Here is a 16,709-nt window from a genome sequence, read left to right as displayed (position 1 = left end):
TTGGATAAGGTTTGCTTGATAAACATTTCTCTTGTCGTCTAATGCAAACTCACTAAATATTTGAAATAGCGTCAGTTGAATCACACACCTTCCTCAAATTCATGAAGATCATCACAAATTCCCAGTTCTTAAGTTTCAGATATGACAGGATAGAAATGAAATTCATAATCTGCTAAGAATATGATCATCCCTTCCTGAAACACTCCCCTCAGTTCTGGATCAATTTGTCATTCTGCCCTATTCTATAGAGAGGATCTCATTAGTTGTTAGTGAGAGAAATGCTATGATAGTTCTTCAGATGTGTTCTGTCCCTTTTCTTGTGTAGTGGATGAATTACAGCAGAAGTCCATCCCTATGGAAATACTTCATTTTCCCAAATCTCTTGAATAATTGCAACAATTTCATCAATTGCCTTACCCCTGTATGTTTTTTAATTTCATACTTTGTGGATGGAAACAAATCTAGGTGAACTTTTGTATTAATTTGGAAAGCTGGACTAATATATATATATATATATGCGTTATCTGTTTTATACATATGAGCACTGTGGGGTTTATAACCTCCTAGCTGCAACATGAATGTATATATGGGCAAAACATGTTTTCCAAGGTCCCTGCTGAACAGGCTGTTGTGCACGACAAGCATGCTGTGTTGGAACATCCAGGGTTGCCAAAGCAACCTGCATTGGAGGCCAGCCTACATCTCAGGGACACAAAATGGTTTTCCAAGCCCCAACATGTAGGTGGCCTGGCATGTTGTGATGTACTATTGGCCTGCTTTATCAACTTGATTTGCATGGTGGTTTGTATGTCAGTGGCAAATAAATTTCTTTATGTCACTCTCAGACAATCTTTTCTAAAATACAGTTGTCTCAGTCCTGTCCTAATTTCAGAGGCATCAGATGTCTCTTCTCTGAACTTCACTTCATAGGTGGTATTGGATAAGGTTTGCTTGATAAACATTTCTCTTGTCGTCTAATGCAAACTCACTAAATATTTGAAATAGCGTCAGTTGAATCACACACCTTCCTCAAATTCATGAAGATCATCACAAATTCCCAGTTCTTAAGTTTCAGATATGACAGGATAGAAATGAAATTCATAATCTGCTAAGAATATGATCATCCCTTCCTGAAACACTCCCCTCAGTTCTGGATCAATTTGTCATTCTGCCCTATTCTATAGAGAGGATCTCATTAGTTGTTAGTGAGAGAAATGCTATGATAGTTCTTCAGATGTGTTCTGTCCCTTTTCTTGTGTAGTGGATGAATTACAGCAGAAGTCCATCCCTATGGAAATACTTCATTTTCCCAAATCTCTTGAATAATTGCAACAATTTCATCAATTGCCTTACCCCTGTATGTTTTTTAATTTCATACTTTGTGGATGGAAACAAATCTAGGTGAACTTTTGTATTAATTTGGAAAGCTGGACTAATATATATATATATATATATATATATGCGTTATCTGTTTTATACATATGAGCACTGTGGGGTTTATAACCTCCTAGCTGCAACATGAATGTATATATGGGCAAAACATGTTTTCCAAGGTCCCTGCTGAACAGGCTGTTGTGCACGACAAGCATGCTGTGTTGGAACATCCAGGGTTGCCAAAGCAACCTGCATTGGAGGCCAGCCTACATCTCAGGGACACAAAATGGTTTTCCAAGCCCCAACATGTAGGTGGCCTGGCATGTTGTGATGTACTATTGGCCTGCTTTATCAACTTGATTTGCATGGTGGTTTGTATGTCAGTGGCAAATAAATGAGTTTCATTCCCCTGATGTGTAGTCTACTCTGCATGACAGGCATGTTGTGGGAGCAGTATAAGCTTGCTTTATTGAACCATATTGCAGATGTGCATGGCTGGGGCAGGGTGAGATGGATAGAGGAGTGGACAGCTAGAGTGAGTGGGAGGATCAAATGGACAGAGAGAGGGGAGCAGGGGGAGATGCATGAGGTAAGTGGAAGGTGTAGAGGGGTAGTAGTCATCTGGAAAGGAAGAGGGGCAGATGGAGATGGAAAGAGAGAGGTGAAGAAGGATATGGTCAGAGGGAGGGGAGAGGAAGATATGGTCAGAGAGAGGAGTGTTGGAAATGGACAAAGAGAGGAAAAGGAGGAGATGAAGAGATGGTGACAGTGGGGAGGAGGAAATAAACAGACAGTGGAAAAAGAGCTGGACACAGAGGGGAGAGAAGGTGTCAGAATCAGAATCTAAATCAGAATCAAAATTTTATTGTCTCATGACAGACATACATAAATCATTGATTTAAAGTACAGCAGATTCGTCAATATAGATGATGTATCAAGGATACATACAATGTGTCAAACAAAGAACAAAAACCATCTCAATTTACAAAAATTATTACAAATTTGTTTCATTACTATACAAAGAAATTTTCATCATCATTTAAAAATTCAGTAAGTGAATAATAACATTTTTGCCCTGTGATGGTAAGTAGACCTAGTTCCACACTGGGAAAGTTCTTCATTTTTAATATATTGTAAATTTTCACAGCCATGTAATGTGGAGTGTGGGAGTAGAGTTTTAGTGTATGAGATGGTAACACGAAATTATCTTTCTTTCTTGGGTCATACATATGTTGAAAATTGTTTTCTTAAATTATTCTGGATTGGCATGGATAAAAGCAAACAATTCATAAATGTAAATACATGGAATAGTTAAAATTTTTAGATCCATGAATAAAGGCTTGCTTTTTACACTACCTGCTATATTCCATATCACAGTGGCTTCAAAATAACTGTGGCAAATGACTTAACTAGTGTCAGTGTCACTTGCGTAGGACAATATTGTCATTGCAAGTGGTAGATTGTTTAGTTTGTTTGTCAAGTAGCTAATATGTGTGGCCGCTGTGGCTGAGCGGTTGTAGGTGCTTCAGTATGGAACAACGCTACTGCTATGGTCACAGGTTCGAATCCTGCCTCAGGCATGGATGTGTGTGATGTCCTTAGGTTAGTTAGGTTTAAGTATTTCAAGTCTAGGGGACTGATGACCTCAGATGTTAAGTTCCATAGTGCTTAGAGCCATTTGAATTTAATATGTGAAGACCAAGATAAATTTTCTTCTAAAACTATTCCCAGGAATTTAACAGATTCTGCTTCTAAAAGTTCCTGAATTACATGGAGATTTGGAAGTCACTTGATTTTGAGTGTTTAGTTTTAAACTGTGTGAGGTGGGTTTTTTTCCAAGTTTAGTTTTAATCCACTGACATGAAACTAATGTTCTAAACTATTTAGGGTGTCAATGACTCTTTAGGGACACTTTCAGTGAGTAGAGGTGTGTCATCAACAAATAAAACTGAGTGAAATGTTGTACTTATGAGGTCTGTCTGAAAAGTATCCAACCTTTGATTTTCCCATGCAAAATAGAGACGATAGCATGACACCACTGTACACAGTAAAGGAAGAGACATTTATGCGCATGCATGAATTTTGTCCCTGCCTTCCTGCACATCAGACACTGCCTGTCAGTTGCTGAGTGAGGTGCTACATAACATGTTCAGCAGATTACTGATTCTCTCAAGTGACTGAATGTGTTGAGCAAAGATACTGCATCAAATTTTGTCAAAAGCTTGGTGATTCTCAAAGCAAAAAATTCGTAAGATTCAGCAGGTGTTTGAAGAAGATGCGATGGGTGTAACACAAACTAAGAGTGGTTCAACTGATTCAAAAATGGCTGCACATCAGTGGAGAGTGACCAGCATTCTGGCAGGCCCCAAACTGCTCAGAGTGCAGCTGATGTTGAGAGGGTACAAAATTTGGTGAGGGCAGATCGGCATTTGACCATGTGGGAGATTGCCCAAGAGGTTGGAGTGAATAAAGATTCTGCACATGCTATTTTGCGTGATGATTGGAACAAGCACCCAGTGGCTGTGAAATTCGCGCCAAAGTTGTTGTCACCAGAACAAAAAGACCTCCGTTTTGACGTTGCACAGGACCTTCTGGACACCACCAACACTGATCCTGGGTTTCTGAACACTGTGATAACTGGAGATGAGTCATGGGTGTATGGGTACAACCCAGAAACAAAAAGACAGTCGTCGCAATGGAAGCATCCCGAGTCTCCAAGGCCAAAGAAGTGCAGCAGGTGCGAAGCAAAATCAAGGTGATGCTTACTGTCCTCTTGGATGTCTGTGGAACTGTGCATCATGAATATGCACCAGAAGGGCAAACAGTGACAAACGAGTAATATCAAGATGTTCTCTGGCAACTCCATGACATAGGTCAGCGCAAAGGACCAGACATGTGGACAGTGAAAAACTGGCAACTACATCACAACAATGCCCCCACACATTCATCCCACTTTATCCAAAATTTCTTGGCCAAAAATGGAATTACAGCAATTTGCCAACTTCCCCACTCTCCAGACGTGGCTCCTCGCAACTCCTGGTTGTTTCCAAAATTGAAGACTCCACTGAAAGAATCCCATTTTGAGAGTGTAGAAGAGATAATGTTGAACATGACAACAGAGCTGAACACTATTCCAAAAGAAGACTTCCAGAGATGTTTCCAGCAGTGGAAGGATCAGTGGGCTAAGTGTGTGTAAGCACAAGGGGCCTACTTTGAAGAGCATTATGGTCCCAACACTGTCAGGTACTCGAAATATTTTCTGACTCTTTTAAGACAGGCCTCATAGTGGTCAATCATTTACATAAAATAAATGTAAGATTTGGCCTAAGATGGAACCTTGTGAGATACCATGTGAAATAATTTTCCATTCTGAGGAACAATTGCTTGTATCTGATGTTACAAATGAACCATTTCAAAGCACTACCATTTATTCTGTATCTTTCTAATCCATGTACCAGTACAGAGTGATTTACAGAATCAAAAGCTTTCATACGGTCATAGAAAATTCTTGTGATTTTTCTGGGATTTGTCCATAGATGAGCAAATTTTCTGACCAAATTTGTTGATGGCAAATATTTTACTCTTCCCTTTCTAGAAGTTGAACTCATTTGATGTGATGATATTAGATTTGTCATGAATTTTAGGCCTTGATTGTAAAACCTTTTCTGAATATTTTTGAAAATATTGGGAGAAGACTTACTGTGCGGTAGTTTCCTACATCTTTGAGATTTTATTGAACAATGGCTTTACTACCGCATACTTTAAAGCATCCGGGAAGCATTCTTCTTCAAATGACTGGTTTATTATTTCAGATAGAGGTGCTATTTCATCCCATCCAGTTGAATTTTTATTTTTAAGGAAGAATATTACTTTTTCTACATCTTTAGCTGTAATTCAAACTGAGTTAGAATTTGCATGTTATTCTGATTGAAACAAAAGGACTGAACATGATCTATGTAAACACTTGCATCAACACCCGCTTTTGATACATTTATGAAAATTTTATTGAAATATTTGATGTTTCTGAGGGATTTAAAATGGATTTGTCATCTATCTTAATTTTGGAAATTTGTAGACTGCTAGGTATTACACCAAGTTCTGATTTTACAGCTGATCATACTACCTATGATTTATTTGTATAGTTCAGATTGAATTTTTTGTGTGTCATTTCTTTTGATGCATTTACCATCCTTCTAAATATAATCTTATGTCTTTTCACATTGTTCATAAAATCTAAACTTGTATTCCTTTCCAGTTCATTATGTAACTGCCTTTTTCTGGTAATTGACGCTTTTATCCCAGCTGTTATCCATTTCACTTTGACTGTTATTTTTTCATGTCAGACTGCAACGTGAAATATTTCATTAAAAACATGCAAAAAACTCTCAAGATATCTGTCATAATTTTTAGAACTTGTAGTACAATGATCCACTGACCAATTTACTTCTTTCAGCCCACAATGGAACAAGTTTATATTTTCCTTACTGAAACATCATTTGATGCAGGTTTTTCTAATGGCTGGTTCGTTTATTTTTGGTACCTCCAAAAACGGTGCAAAATGATCTCAAATACCTAAATCAATGCAGAATTATTTTGTATCACCAAGTGAATAATTTCTCAGAATGTAATCTATGCAGGTTGCAGTTTGTTTACTCTCTCTTGTGAATTCTGTGAAGTTTAGATTGAAACCAAATGCTTGAATCAGATTGATAAATTATGTTGATTCACTGGATTTGTTTATTGTATTTGTGCAAAAATCAGCAGCTATTGTAATGCTTTTCTTTTGCTCTTTTGTGAGTTTCTGTAAGAGACTCCTCAGTTTAAACAGAAATATTTTTGTTACCTCATTACTTGGAATTCTGTACATCAAAAGTGTCACAATATTTTGTAATAATTGTATACAGAAACTTTCAAATATGTCCTCATAATTTAGAAAATTAAAATCATTTCTTACTTTATATGTTTAACAATTTTTGATTAGTATGCAGGAACCCCCTTGAATTTTGTTAGTTCTACAAAAGCTACCGGCTACAACACAGTTCTCTAATGTATCAATAATTTTGATGCAATCTTTTGTTAGCCAATGTTCTTGAGGCAAAGAACTGATGTATCCTTCTTCCGATCAAGAAAATTTGTAGATAGTTAATTTTTGCTTCTCTGCCATTTATATTTTTCATGTGTAAGCCATTTATGTTGAAATGCATCAAAAATGTGTCTTCACTGTTACCTATTGTTTTAAGATTTTCTTAACGAATTTTTACCTTTTATTCCTTTAGGCAGCTTGTCACTCCACTCACACACATTTAGTTTCCCTTATTGTTTATAATTTTGCAAATGTCAGTAAATGTCTTGCTGAATTTTGCTGACCATAGCCTGTTCAAATGTAGGCCATGTTATGCCAAGCAATTGGTTGTTATAAACTTATTTGGATCTACAAATACTGTTCCTAGACTGTTACACCATCAATATAGGTGTTGAACACATACACATGTGAAGCTGTGGGCAAAAATTCTAGCATATAAATATACATTAATGAGAAAGAGGCCAGCAAAAGAGTGAGGGGAGGAGGGAATGGCACAGTGAGACATTAAAATACATACTTACAACCCCAATAGCTTGAACAGCAAAGATGACAATGCTGAAGAACTGAGGCCATCCATAAGGATGTGCAAATTGCACCCGGTCCGAAATAGGAGGTAAGTCCTGGACTAGGTAGTACAGAGTAATGCCCAGGCCAACAGTCATGAAAACATTAGCAGTCATGGATACTGGCACAAGCCACTTTAGGCTGGGTACCCAACCAAGCAGGATAAGTGGTGGTAGTAGTCCTGCTATGTACCAGCGCTGATCTGATGATGTATTGGTGTAGTACTCCACCACCTATGAAACACAGATAGCCAATTCAGTCTCCTGCATTAATCCAATGATATTTGGATAGATGTCAATTGGTACCAAGTAGATTACAGTAAAATCATAGTTTCAAATCAATAATTGTAATATGAGACTGTGTAAGAACATCTTAATATTAAACCATCATATTACGTTTTTATAATAATGGATGGTTATAACTAAACTGCCAGTGTTCTGATTGTTACAGTGGAGGCTGTACATGTTGCAGGCCACTGAAATGGTGTAGGTATGTTCATTAATCAGTATGCTCACAGAGTATGCTGAAAAAATAATAGTTCCTCTTTTTGCCACCAAGTGAAAATCTGGCTCTGTAAGCAGTCAGAATGTGAAATATTTCCTTTTTGAAGTCAGTACACTGTTTGTCACTTGGCAACATGGGTTGACATTTTTTTTGTGACCTGACTATTGGTGTAAGGAGTAAGAAGGTAGAAGTTTTCCACACGAAATGCAACAGCTATTGAGAAGAGAGACCATGCACTGCTGGAAAGTTGTTTCATCAGAATGGCAGCAATAGCAGCATTGCATTGCAGGAATATCACCAACAGAAACAGCTGTGAAGAGGCTCCATGTCAATAAATTGATTAATGAATATGATCAAGAAATTCGAAGAAACAGATAAATTAGGTGATGCAGCAGGGAGAGAGTGGTGGCCCATTCCTGTGGCAGTTGTTGATGAAGTTGCTGGAACTATAATCAACCTTGAAGCATATGCCTCAGATTCTGAAGCCAGTGCTCAAGTTGCATCATGGAAATTGTCTCTCCTCGGGTCAAAATCTCAAACATTCTGGCACATTTCACACTGATATCCCTATAAGATTCAGAATGTGCACAAAATAAAGCCCCAAGACAGGCTACAATGCCATGACTTTGCACTTCATTTTTTGGTACACATGGAAATGGATGACAAATGTCTGGGGAATATTTTTTGGATGGATGAGGCACATCTCACCGTGGATGGTGCCGCGTATACACACAACTGTCACGTATGGGATTGTACTCTGCCACCTGTTGTAGAGAAACAGACACTGCACTCAACTTAAGGGACTGTGTGGTGTGGTGTGGTGTCACAAGTTCCTTCATTTGCAGTCCAATTTTCTGTGAGGAGATGACATCTTGCAAGCTTTTTAGGTGTGCAGTGATGTCTGCATGTTATATGGACTCCTTGTGCAAGAGGTGATTCCAGCTGTGTCCACACCACTATTTTCATGCAAGATGGGATGACACCACATGTCAATTGGCAGGTGAAAGATTTTCTTTGTGAAACTTCACTAATGACCACAACATCTCTGGACAATTTCAAGGTGTGTGGCCTTGCAGATTGCCCATCTTAAATCCATGTGACTTCTGGTTGTGGGAATATCTGAGAGACTGTGTCTATCAGGGATGTATGCAGACTACTCTTGATCTGAAAGATAGCATATGATGCCACATTGTTCTGATTACATGGGATATGCTGCCAGCAACTGTCGATCATGCCATGTTGTGGATGCAGCATGCTGCTGAGTCGAGAGAACAATATGGCAGTACAACAGTTGCGTGCCGATAGATCATAGACAAAGATAAATCAAAGATGATCGAGTCCAAAGATATGGCACTTTATTCCAGAGGTGCCACAGAGCCATTCCCCCCGCCACCCTCCACAGCACAGCAGAGGGAAGCTTTAAAACTCGAACACAAAATCTTTGTGCCAGCACGGCGGTTGAAGGTGGCGTCCAGGGTGAGATGTGGGCACGTCAGAAACCGCGCTGACAGGGTCATGTGCATCGGACTGCTGAGTAGGTGGGAGAACATCGCTTGAAGACAAGTCAGCGGTGTCAGCAGGCGGGGCGGTGGAGATGGCAATCAGAAGTGTCAGAATGAAGGTCGGAGAGGAACCACACCAGTTTTAAGCGGTTAACGGAAACTGTTTGAGGTTGTCCATTGAGATGAATTACAAACGTATTCACTCAGCGACGTAATATGCGGTGAGGGGCCCAAATAAGGTGGTTGCAATGCCGCTGGCATGGAGTCATTGCACAGCGTCATGAATTCACATGCTGCCAAGTCCATCTGAACGAACACCAGTGGCATGTTATGAGGGCAAGGTGGATGGGTTCATAGGCAAGTGACATGCGCATGCACCAATTCCACAAACCAAAGGTCAATGGCATCAGCCAACAGTGCATCCTCTATGAATTCTGCTGGCAGGAGGAGGGGCTCTCTGTATAGGATCTCTGCCAGCAATGCATTCAGGTCCTCCTCATGAGTGGGGTCTCGGACCATAACCCACCGTGGCACATGAGTGGGGCTTTTAGAGTTCGGTGCCATCGTTCAACCAGGCCATTCACCTGCGGGTGATAGGCCATAGTGAGGAATTTTGCTACACTGCACAGCTTGCACAGTCGAGCAAAAATTGTGGATTTGAATTGTCGTTCCTGATCAGTAGGGAGTGAAAGAGGGCAACCAAACCTCGCCACCCATGTGGATAAGAAAGTGCGAGCAATGGTTTCTACTGTTATGTCAATGAAAGGGACTGCCTCGAGCCAACGGGCTATGCAGTCAATCACAGATAATATGTATTTGCACCCCTCGGAATGGGGGAGCAGACTGAGCACGTCAATGTAGACATGCCGAAGGCATCCCCTTGGTATGTCAAACTTGCCTAAAGGAGGCTGCACGTGTCTGCCGACTTTACTACGTTGGCATGGGACACACGCGTGGGTCCAAGTGTGGCAGTCATGCCACATGCTGGGCCAGATGAAGCATTCAGTGACTAGTCTCATCATTGCCTACGTTCCGGAGTGGGCTAAGTTGTGTGAAGCATTGAAGATCCCCCTCCGAAGAACGGATGGTACCAAGGGGTGGGGGGAGCTCATAGAAACATCGCAAATGACTGAGGTCATCGACCTGGGCAGGACACAGAGGTTGGACAGCAAGTGAAGACTCATTGTCCAAAACTAATCACTTTGTATCGATGCCTTCGGTCTGCAGTCGGGCCAGGTCATCTAAGTTAAAGGGTGCGGTAAGCACCGAGATACAAGAAAGATAATCAGTTACAACATTCTCTGCACAGAGGATTTAGCAAGCATCTGAGGAATGTTGGCAAATATAGTCCATATGGTGGAAACGTCTTGGCGGAAGGTCCTTCACCGGGTTGCATTTGGTGTCCACGAGAGGATTGTGATCCGAGAAGATAGTGAAGTGTCACCCCTTGAGATCACTCTGGATGCGTTTGATTGCCTCATAAAGCACAAAAAGCTTGCTGTCAAAAGACGACCACTTACACTAGCTCCTGGTAAGTTTTTTTTTAAAAAAGAAGCAGAGCGGCTGGGTGGAGTCGGTGGTGCGCTGTTGTAGAACAATGCCCACAGCTGAGTCACTTGAATCAGTTGTAATAGAAACACAGGCCTCAGCATCAGGCTAGGCAAGTGTGATGGTTTTTGCGATGGCAGTTTTGAGATTATCAAATGCATCGAGCATGGGTTTGATCCAGTTCAACTTACATTTCCCTGAGGCATTTTTGCCAGAAAGGGCATCGGTGAGGTCCAATTGGATGGAGGCAGCCTGAGGGATATGGTGTCGATAAAAGTTTACCATACCCATAAAACGACAGAGTTGAGCATAATCTTCAGGAAGCGGCAGGGTGAGGATGATTTCTACACGAGAATCCATTGGTCGGAGGCCGTCGGCCATGACGGTATGGCATAGGAATGTTAATGATGTAGAACAGAGTTGAGATTTATCATGGTTGATCACCATCCCATTGGCCGTGAGAGCCGAACGGACTGCATCAAGGTGAACCTGGTGCTCCTCGGCAGAGGAGGTAAACATCAGAATGTTGTCCAGATAAGCAAACTCAAAAGGCAGAGGTAGCAAAATGGAATCAGTGAACGATTGCCAAGTCTGTGCAGCATTTTTCAAGTTATAAGCCATGTAACAGTATTTGAATAGGCTTCAGAATATCTGGCAGGTGCATAGGAATTTGGTGATACACCTTCAAACGATCTAAGACGGAGAAGAACTTCGAGTCATATAGTAATAGTGTGAAATCCTGGATATGAGGAATGGGATAGTTATCAATAATTGTCCAAGCATTAAGGGATCTGTAGTCCCTGCACATCTGTAAGGAGCCGTCCTTTTTAGGAACAAGGTGGATAGGTGAAGACCAGTTTCTGTTGTATGGTCGGAGCACGCCTGATGCTAATAAATCCTGAATGATTTCTTTTGCGTGCAGAAGTTTGGAAGCGTTAAGTCACCTAGTTTTGTAATGTATACGTGGGCCATCCGTGGTGCGGGTTCTAAGACAAGTGCCATAGCTGGTGGCCGAGAACTGTGAAGGGTGGCAGCCAGGGGGGGGGGGGGGGGATGAGAGTGGGGGCAGGTGCGGCAACTTGTGAACAGGCCGATGGCCACCAAAACAACCACGCTGGTGTCACACTATTAAAAAAGGCCGAGAACTGTGAAGGGTGGCAGCCAGGGGGGGGGGGGGGGATGAGAGTGGGGGCAGGTGCGGCAACTTGTGAACAGGCCGATGGCCACCAAAACAACCACGCTGGTGTCACACTATTAAAAAATGATGACACTGGTAATATTACTAATCACAATGTCACTTTTATGACTCTCGATGAGACAATTTCTCAGTTCTCACTGGGAAACATTTTTTCAAATAGTGAAACTGAATCGCGCATCAGCGAAAATTCTTTGATTATTTGCTCCCGATGTCATGAATGCAAGAACAGGAAACAGTTCATGAAAGAAATGTAAATACTAGCAAGACACAATTTGACACAACTGATGCAACTAATAATACAACAATTTACATAGCAGTTCACAAGACATCAGGAAAATATAGGACAACAGTTTATATAGCAAAATCAGGCATTTAACAATTTCATGAGTAGTATTAGTCAACAGTTCAGTGAGGTGAGCAAAACTATAAGCAGTGAATTGTCTGACAAATTATCTGAGAAGTTCACAGACCTCAGTAAACAACTAAAACAAGAAATAATTACCGACATGTCCCGCAATATAAATAAGTTAATGGAAAAAGTAACATCCATAGACTATAAACAGGAACAACTTGCAGGTGAGTTACAAAACCTTAGTGAAGCATATTCTCAAATTCAGGAGATGCAATCCCAAGTGGATGCGCCGATAAAAACTGTGACAAATGCAGTCAGTGAGCTCCAAGACGTATGCAAAAACCTACCTAAAGAAATACACAAGTTGAGTCTAAGAGTAGACCAGTTAAGTTTAGAATTAGAATTTGCCAAAAAACAGAGAGATAAGTTATGTGCAGATGTAAAGGAAATAACTGAAAAAGCTGAAGCTGGGGCGCTGGATAAGAGCAGAGCTCCCTTGCTGAAAAGCTGGTGTCAGTGTGGAAAACTTATGTAGATACTGCAGAAGAAGCTCTAAAAGAGAAAGAAAGCCAACTTCTAGCTAAAATAGATTCGGGTTTAAAGACAGCAGAGGAAAGATTATGAGGCACTGTTGCTAAAACTACTGACATTCCAAAATAACATATGACAGAAAACAAACCCATGCTTTTAAAGAAGTTATATACCTTCCCTCATTACCCACAATACAGGGCTAGACCACTGAAGGAAAATAGCAAAGGATTCACAATGCAACAACACTTGCCAGCAGTTGCACCTGTTGAGAAAGCACGGTTGCCATGCACTATGCCACAAGTGAACATAAACGCACCTGTCACTGACAGTGCTGCATGTTTGTCAACTTTACTTGCAGATGAGGGATTACTTAGGCATCAAAAATTTCTGATATTTACCTCTGAAGGGAAAAGAAGACACCCTGTGGTCTTAACTACAGCATTTTGAAATGTTTTACCTCACACCTGGACCGAAGCGCAGAAAATTAGATTTGTTGTTGGAGATACACAGGGTAACATTATGCTCTGGGCTACAGACATGGCAGAATGTTGCCACTATTTGAACATTTTGAGAGAGCATTTCTGGATATATATTGGTCTGAGGCCGTACAAGAAAGGCTCATACATGAAGTATTCAACACAGCTCCATTCAGTGTCAAGTATGGAAGCTTAAGGGGCTACTTTGAAAGATATTTGAACAAAACCAGATACTGGATGAAACCAGTATCTCAAGTAGCTGTATTGAAAATTTTAAAGAACTGTCTCCCTGCCCATATTAGGGAAAAACTCATTACCATTCCGGAACGTGGCACCAAATACTTTCTATCTGCACTGGACTCAATTGATTTGATATACGAAGGGAGACCAGTACAACCAAAGCCTGTTAATATGCCAATAGTGCAACGGAGGTTTACAGACCAACAAGTAAACAACGGATTTGTAATACAACACGAACGGCAACCTTACCCCACACAGACCCGTGGTAATGGTAACAGTAATCACAACAGCAATGGAGAAAGCCATACACTCAAAGGCAGATATAAAAGAAATGGGCAAAAATTTAGCAAAAACAACTACAATGGGTGAGTAGCGTATGGCCAACCCATACCATATGTACAGACACAAGCTACTGGCCATAATCAGCCTATAGCTTGGCAAACGCAAAACAATACCAGACAACCGAATAACCAACAGACAGCAGAATTTGGCCAGCAAAGTAATGCACATATGCCGAATAACGCACAGTCAAGAGCCTCACAGGATATTAATTGGCGTAATCAAACACCAACAGTCCACATAGTGGAAGTTATGCCTAACTCAGAGACCGATGTCACTGCAATGCTAGAAAACTTGAACCAGTCATGGTAGGCCCCCATTCTGTGACCTTGGAGGAGGGTGGGGGCACGAGCTTGATCGACACATGCTTTTTCAGATACAGTCATGGTAATGATGTGAGAGATGATCTGTATCAAGGTAATGAGGGTACGCAGAAAAATTTGACAGAGTGCAAGGTACAAGCTACTATCAAAGCCAAAATATTTGACCTTGATGTACCTATTGTGCTTGACACAAGTGATAAACTAATTTGATGTCACAGGGATTTTTTCAAGAACTGAAGAAACGTGGCCGTGTACCCATTCTGCCAGTGCAAAATTGTAAGGTACAATCTGCCACTGGACAGAAATCGAAAGGAGTCAAGATACAAGCCTTAATTTCTGTACAGTTAGGACTTTTTTCTTGGCAACGTAATTTTTTGATGGTAGAGAAAATAGTAGTTGATCATTTAATCGGTATCGATACATTTAGGACACACCAAGTACAAATTGATACAGGAAAAGGCAAATGCCATTTCACTGTATATAAACAATTATTTGTAATAGACCTAATCAGGTGAAGTACTAATAGATGTAAAACTGAAGTTACTCAAGACCTTGAAGTTCAACTGGTAAATCCCATAGTTATGCTTGTCAACACATACAATAATGAACAGTCGGCAGCAGAAGTAGTAAAAGTCAACACAATAAGCACAAAGGAAGTGAATCAAAGTACTTGTCTCCAGAACAGCAAGCAGAACTTACGGAACTGATACCTACTTATATAGGTGTATTTGAAAAAAGACTAGGTATTATTAATGATTTTGTGTATAAAATGGGAGTGTATCCTCACGAAACTTTTTGTCCTACCTCATACCCTATACCATGGACAAAGAGGGAAGCAGTAAGAAAAAGAGAGTAACAGGATGCCTGAATGGGGCATAATACAACCTTATTTTCCCCTTATTGTAGTCCTGTTTTGGCTGTGAGTAAGCTAGATGGTGAGGTGCACTTGGTCCTCGAAGCACATAACATTAATAAGATTCTTGTATCAGTACAAATACATCCAGACAATTTAGAGGAACAGCTTATGAAATTCCATGATACTAAATTTCTTTCTATAATCAGCCTCCGGTCTTCTTATTGACAAATAAAAGTACATGAAGAAAGTCGGAAGAGTACTGCCTTCATATGTGGGGGCAGGAACTTCAAATTTCAAGTATTACCATTTGGATTTAACATAAGTACAGGTGTATTTATCTCTGAACTTGACAGAGTGCTAGGGCCCAAACTTCTGAGTAAGGTAACAGTATATGTGGATGACCTTTTGGTTGCTACACCCACTTGGGTGCAACATTTAAGATTAATTGAACAAGTATTGAGCTGCTTTTCTGAGTATGGAGTAACAGCAAATCTGAAGAAATCTAATTTCAGACAAGGTAAAATTTTTAGGACACATAATCTCTTCAGAATACATACTGCCAGATCCTAAAAAACTTGATGCCATTAGGAACTGCCTTATTCCTCAAAACAAGAGACAATTAAAGGCATACTTAGGCCTAGTGTCATTTTTCAGGAAATTCATCCCTACCCAACTTATGAACAGTGATGCTTTACTCAATCTTTTCCTGAACAACAGACCTTGGTTATGGGACAAGCAATGTCAAACCAATTTCGAAAACATCAAGCAAGCCTTATTAAATGCTAATATTTTATCCCAACCAGACATGAAGAAAGATTTTTGTTGACGCATCGACGCATCTTCTCATGGTCTGAGTGCATGCCTTTTTCAAATGTTAGAAGAAGAAGGAAATCGATTCCCTAAAGTAATTAGCTTTGCCAGTCTCACCTTATCTGAAGCTGTAAGTTCATGTAGAGTCATGGAGTTGGAGAGTTTGGCTGTAATTTGGTCCTTTAAAAAGTTTGAATATTTCCTTTGGGGTAAACACGCAAAAGAATACTATGTCCCTATTATTTTTGTTAACTTTTAAATTGCTAACTGAATGGAAAGCCAGGTGGTGTATGTCTCTTCAATAATTTGATTTTGAAATAGTATACATAAAAGGTAATCAAAACAGAATGGCTGATGCTCTTTCTCAACTATCACAAGGCTTACAGGAATTCAACGATCTTTTAGAGCAGGAAGGTGAAATAAGAGCTACGTTAATGGAGGACAAAACACTCTGACCATACTATGTCCACATGTGTAAACACGTGGAGCAATTACGGCAGGAAGACATACGCTGGAGTAAGTTCAGGGCAAAACTCACACACAACAGTGATGAAAAATTAAAAAGGTTTGTCACTATTTACAAAGATGTTCTGTTCCATAGGAACCCTCCGGAAGTAGAATAATGGTGTGTGTGTTTGCCGGAGGAATATGTGAATGATTTTATCTTATACACACACAATATTTGGAACCATTATGTCTCTGTAAAATACACTGATAATATAGGTAAATATTGTTATTTACGCAACCCTACATGAAGAGTACTACAGGTGGTAAGAAAGTATTGTTTGCCAGAAAGCAAAACATTCGAACATCTACAAACAGATATAGTAGCCTGTATGATATTTTCACAAAATATGTAGAACTGTATGCTGTACAGAAAGTTACAGCCAGTTCAATTATAAATGAATTAAAGAGAATTATTATGCAAGAGTAGGAAAACCAGAAGTCATGTTAACAGATAATGCCTCATATTTTGTTGTTGTTGTTGTTGTTGTGGTCTTCAGTCCTG

General features: G+C 40.1%; 1 protein-coding gene across 1 annotated transcript in view; it reads right to left on the bottom strand.

The window, feature by feature from the left end:
* Nucleotides 1–16,709, bottom strand: part of LOC126262057 (proton-coupled amino acid transporter-like protein pathetic) — a 242,468-nt gene that overhangs the window by 136,186 nt on the left and 89,573 nt on the right. The window contains exon 4 of the mRNA XM_049958593.1: nucleotides 6,979–7,254. Coding sequence (XP_049814550.1) covers nucleotides 6,979–7,254 — 276 coding nt within the window. The remainder of the gene's footprint in view (nucleotides 1–6,978; nucleotides 7,255–16,709) is intronic.

This window comes from Schistocerca nitens, chromosome 1 (assembly GCF_023898315.1).
Source record: "Schistocerca nitens isolate TAMUIC-IGC-003100 chromosome 1, iqSchNite1.1, whole genome shotgun sequence".
In the NCBI taxonomy this organism is placed as follows: domain Eukaryota; kingdom Metazoa; phylum Arthropoda; class Insecta; order Orthoptera; family Acrididae; genus Schistocerca; species Schistocerca nitens.
Note: the sequence above shows the minus strand (reverse complement) of the source record. Positions and strands in the feature narration are given on the sequence as shown.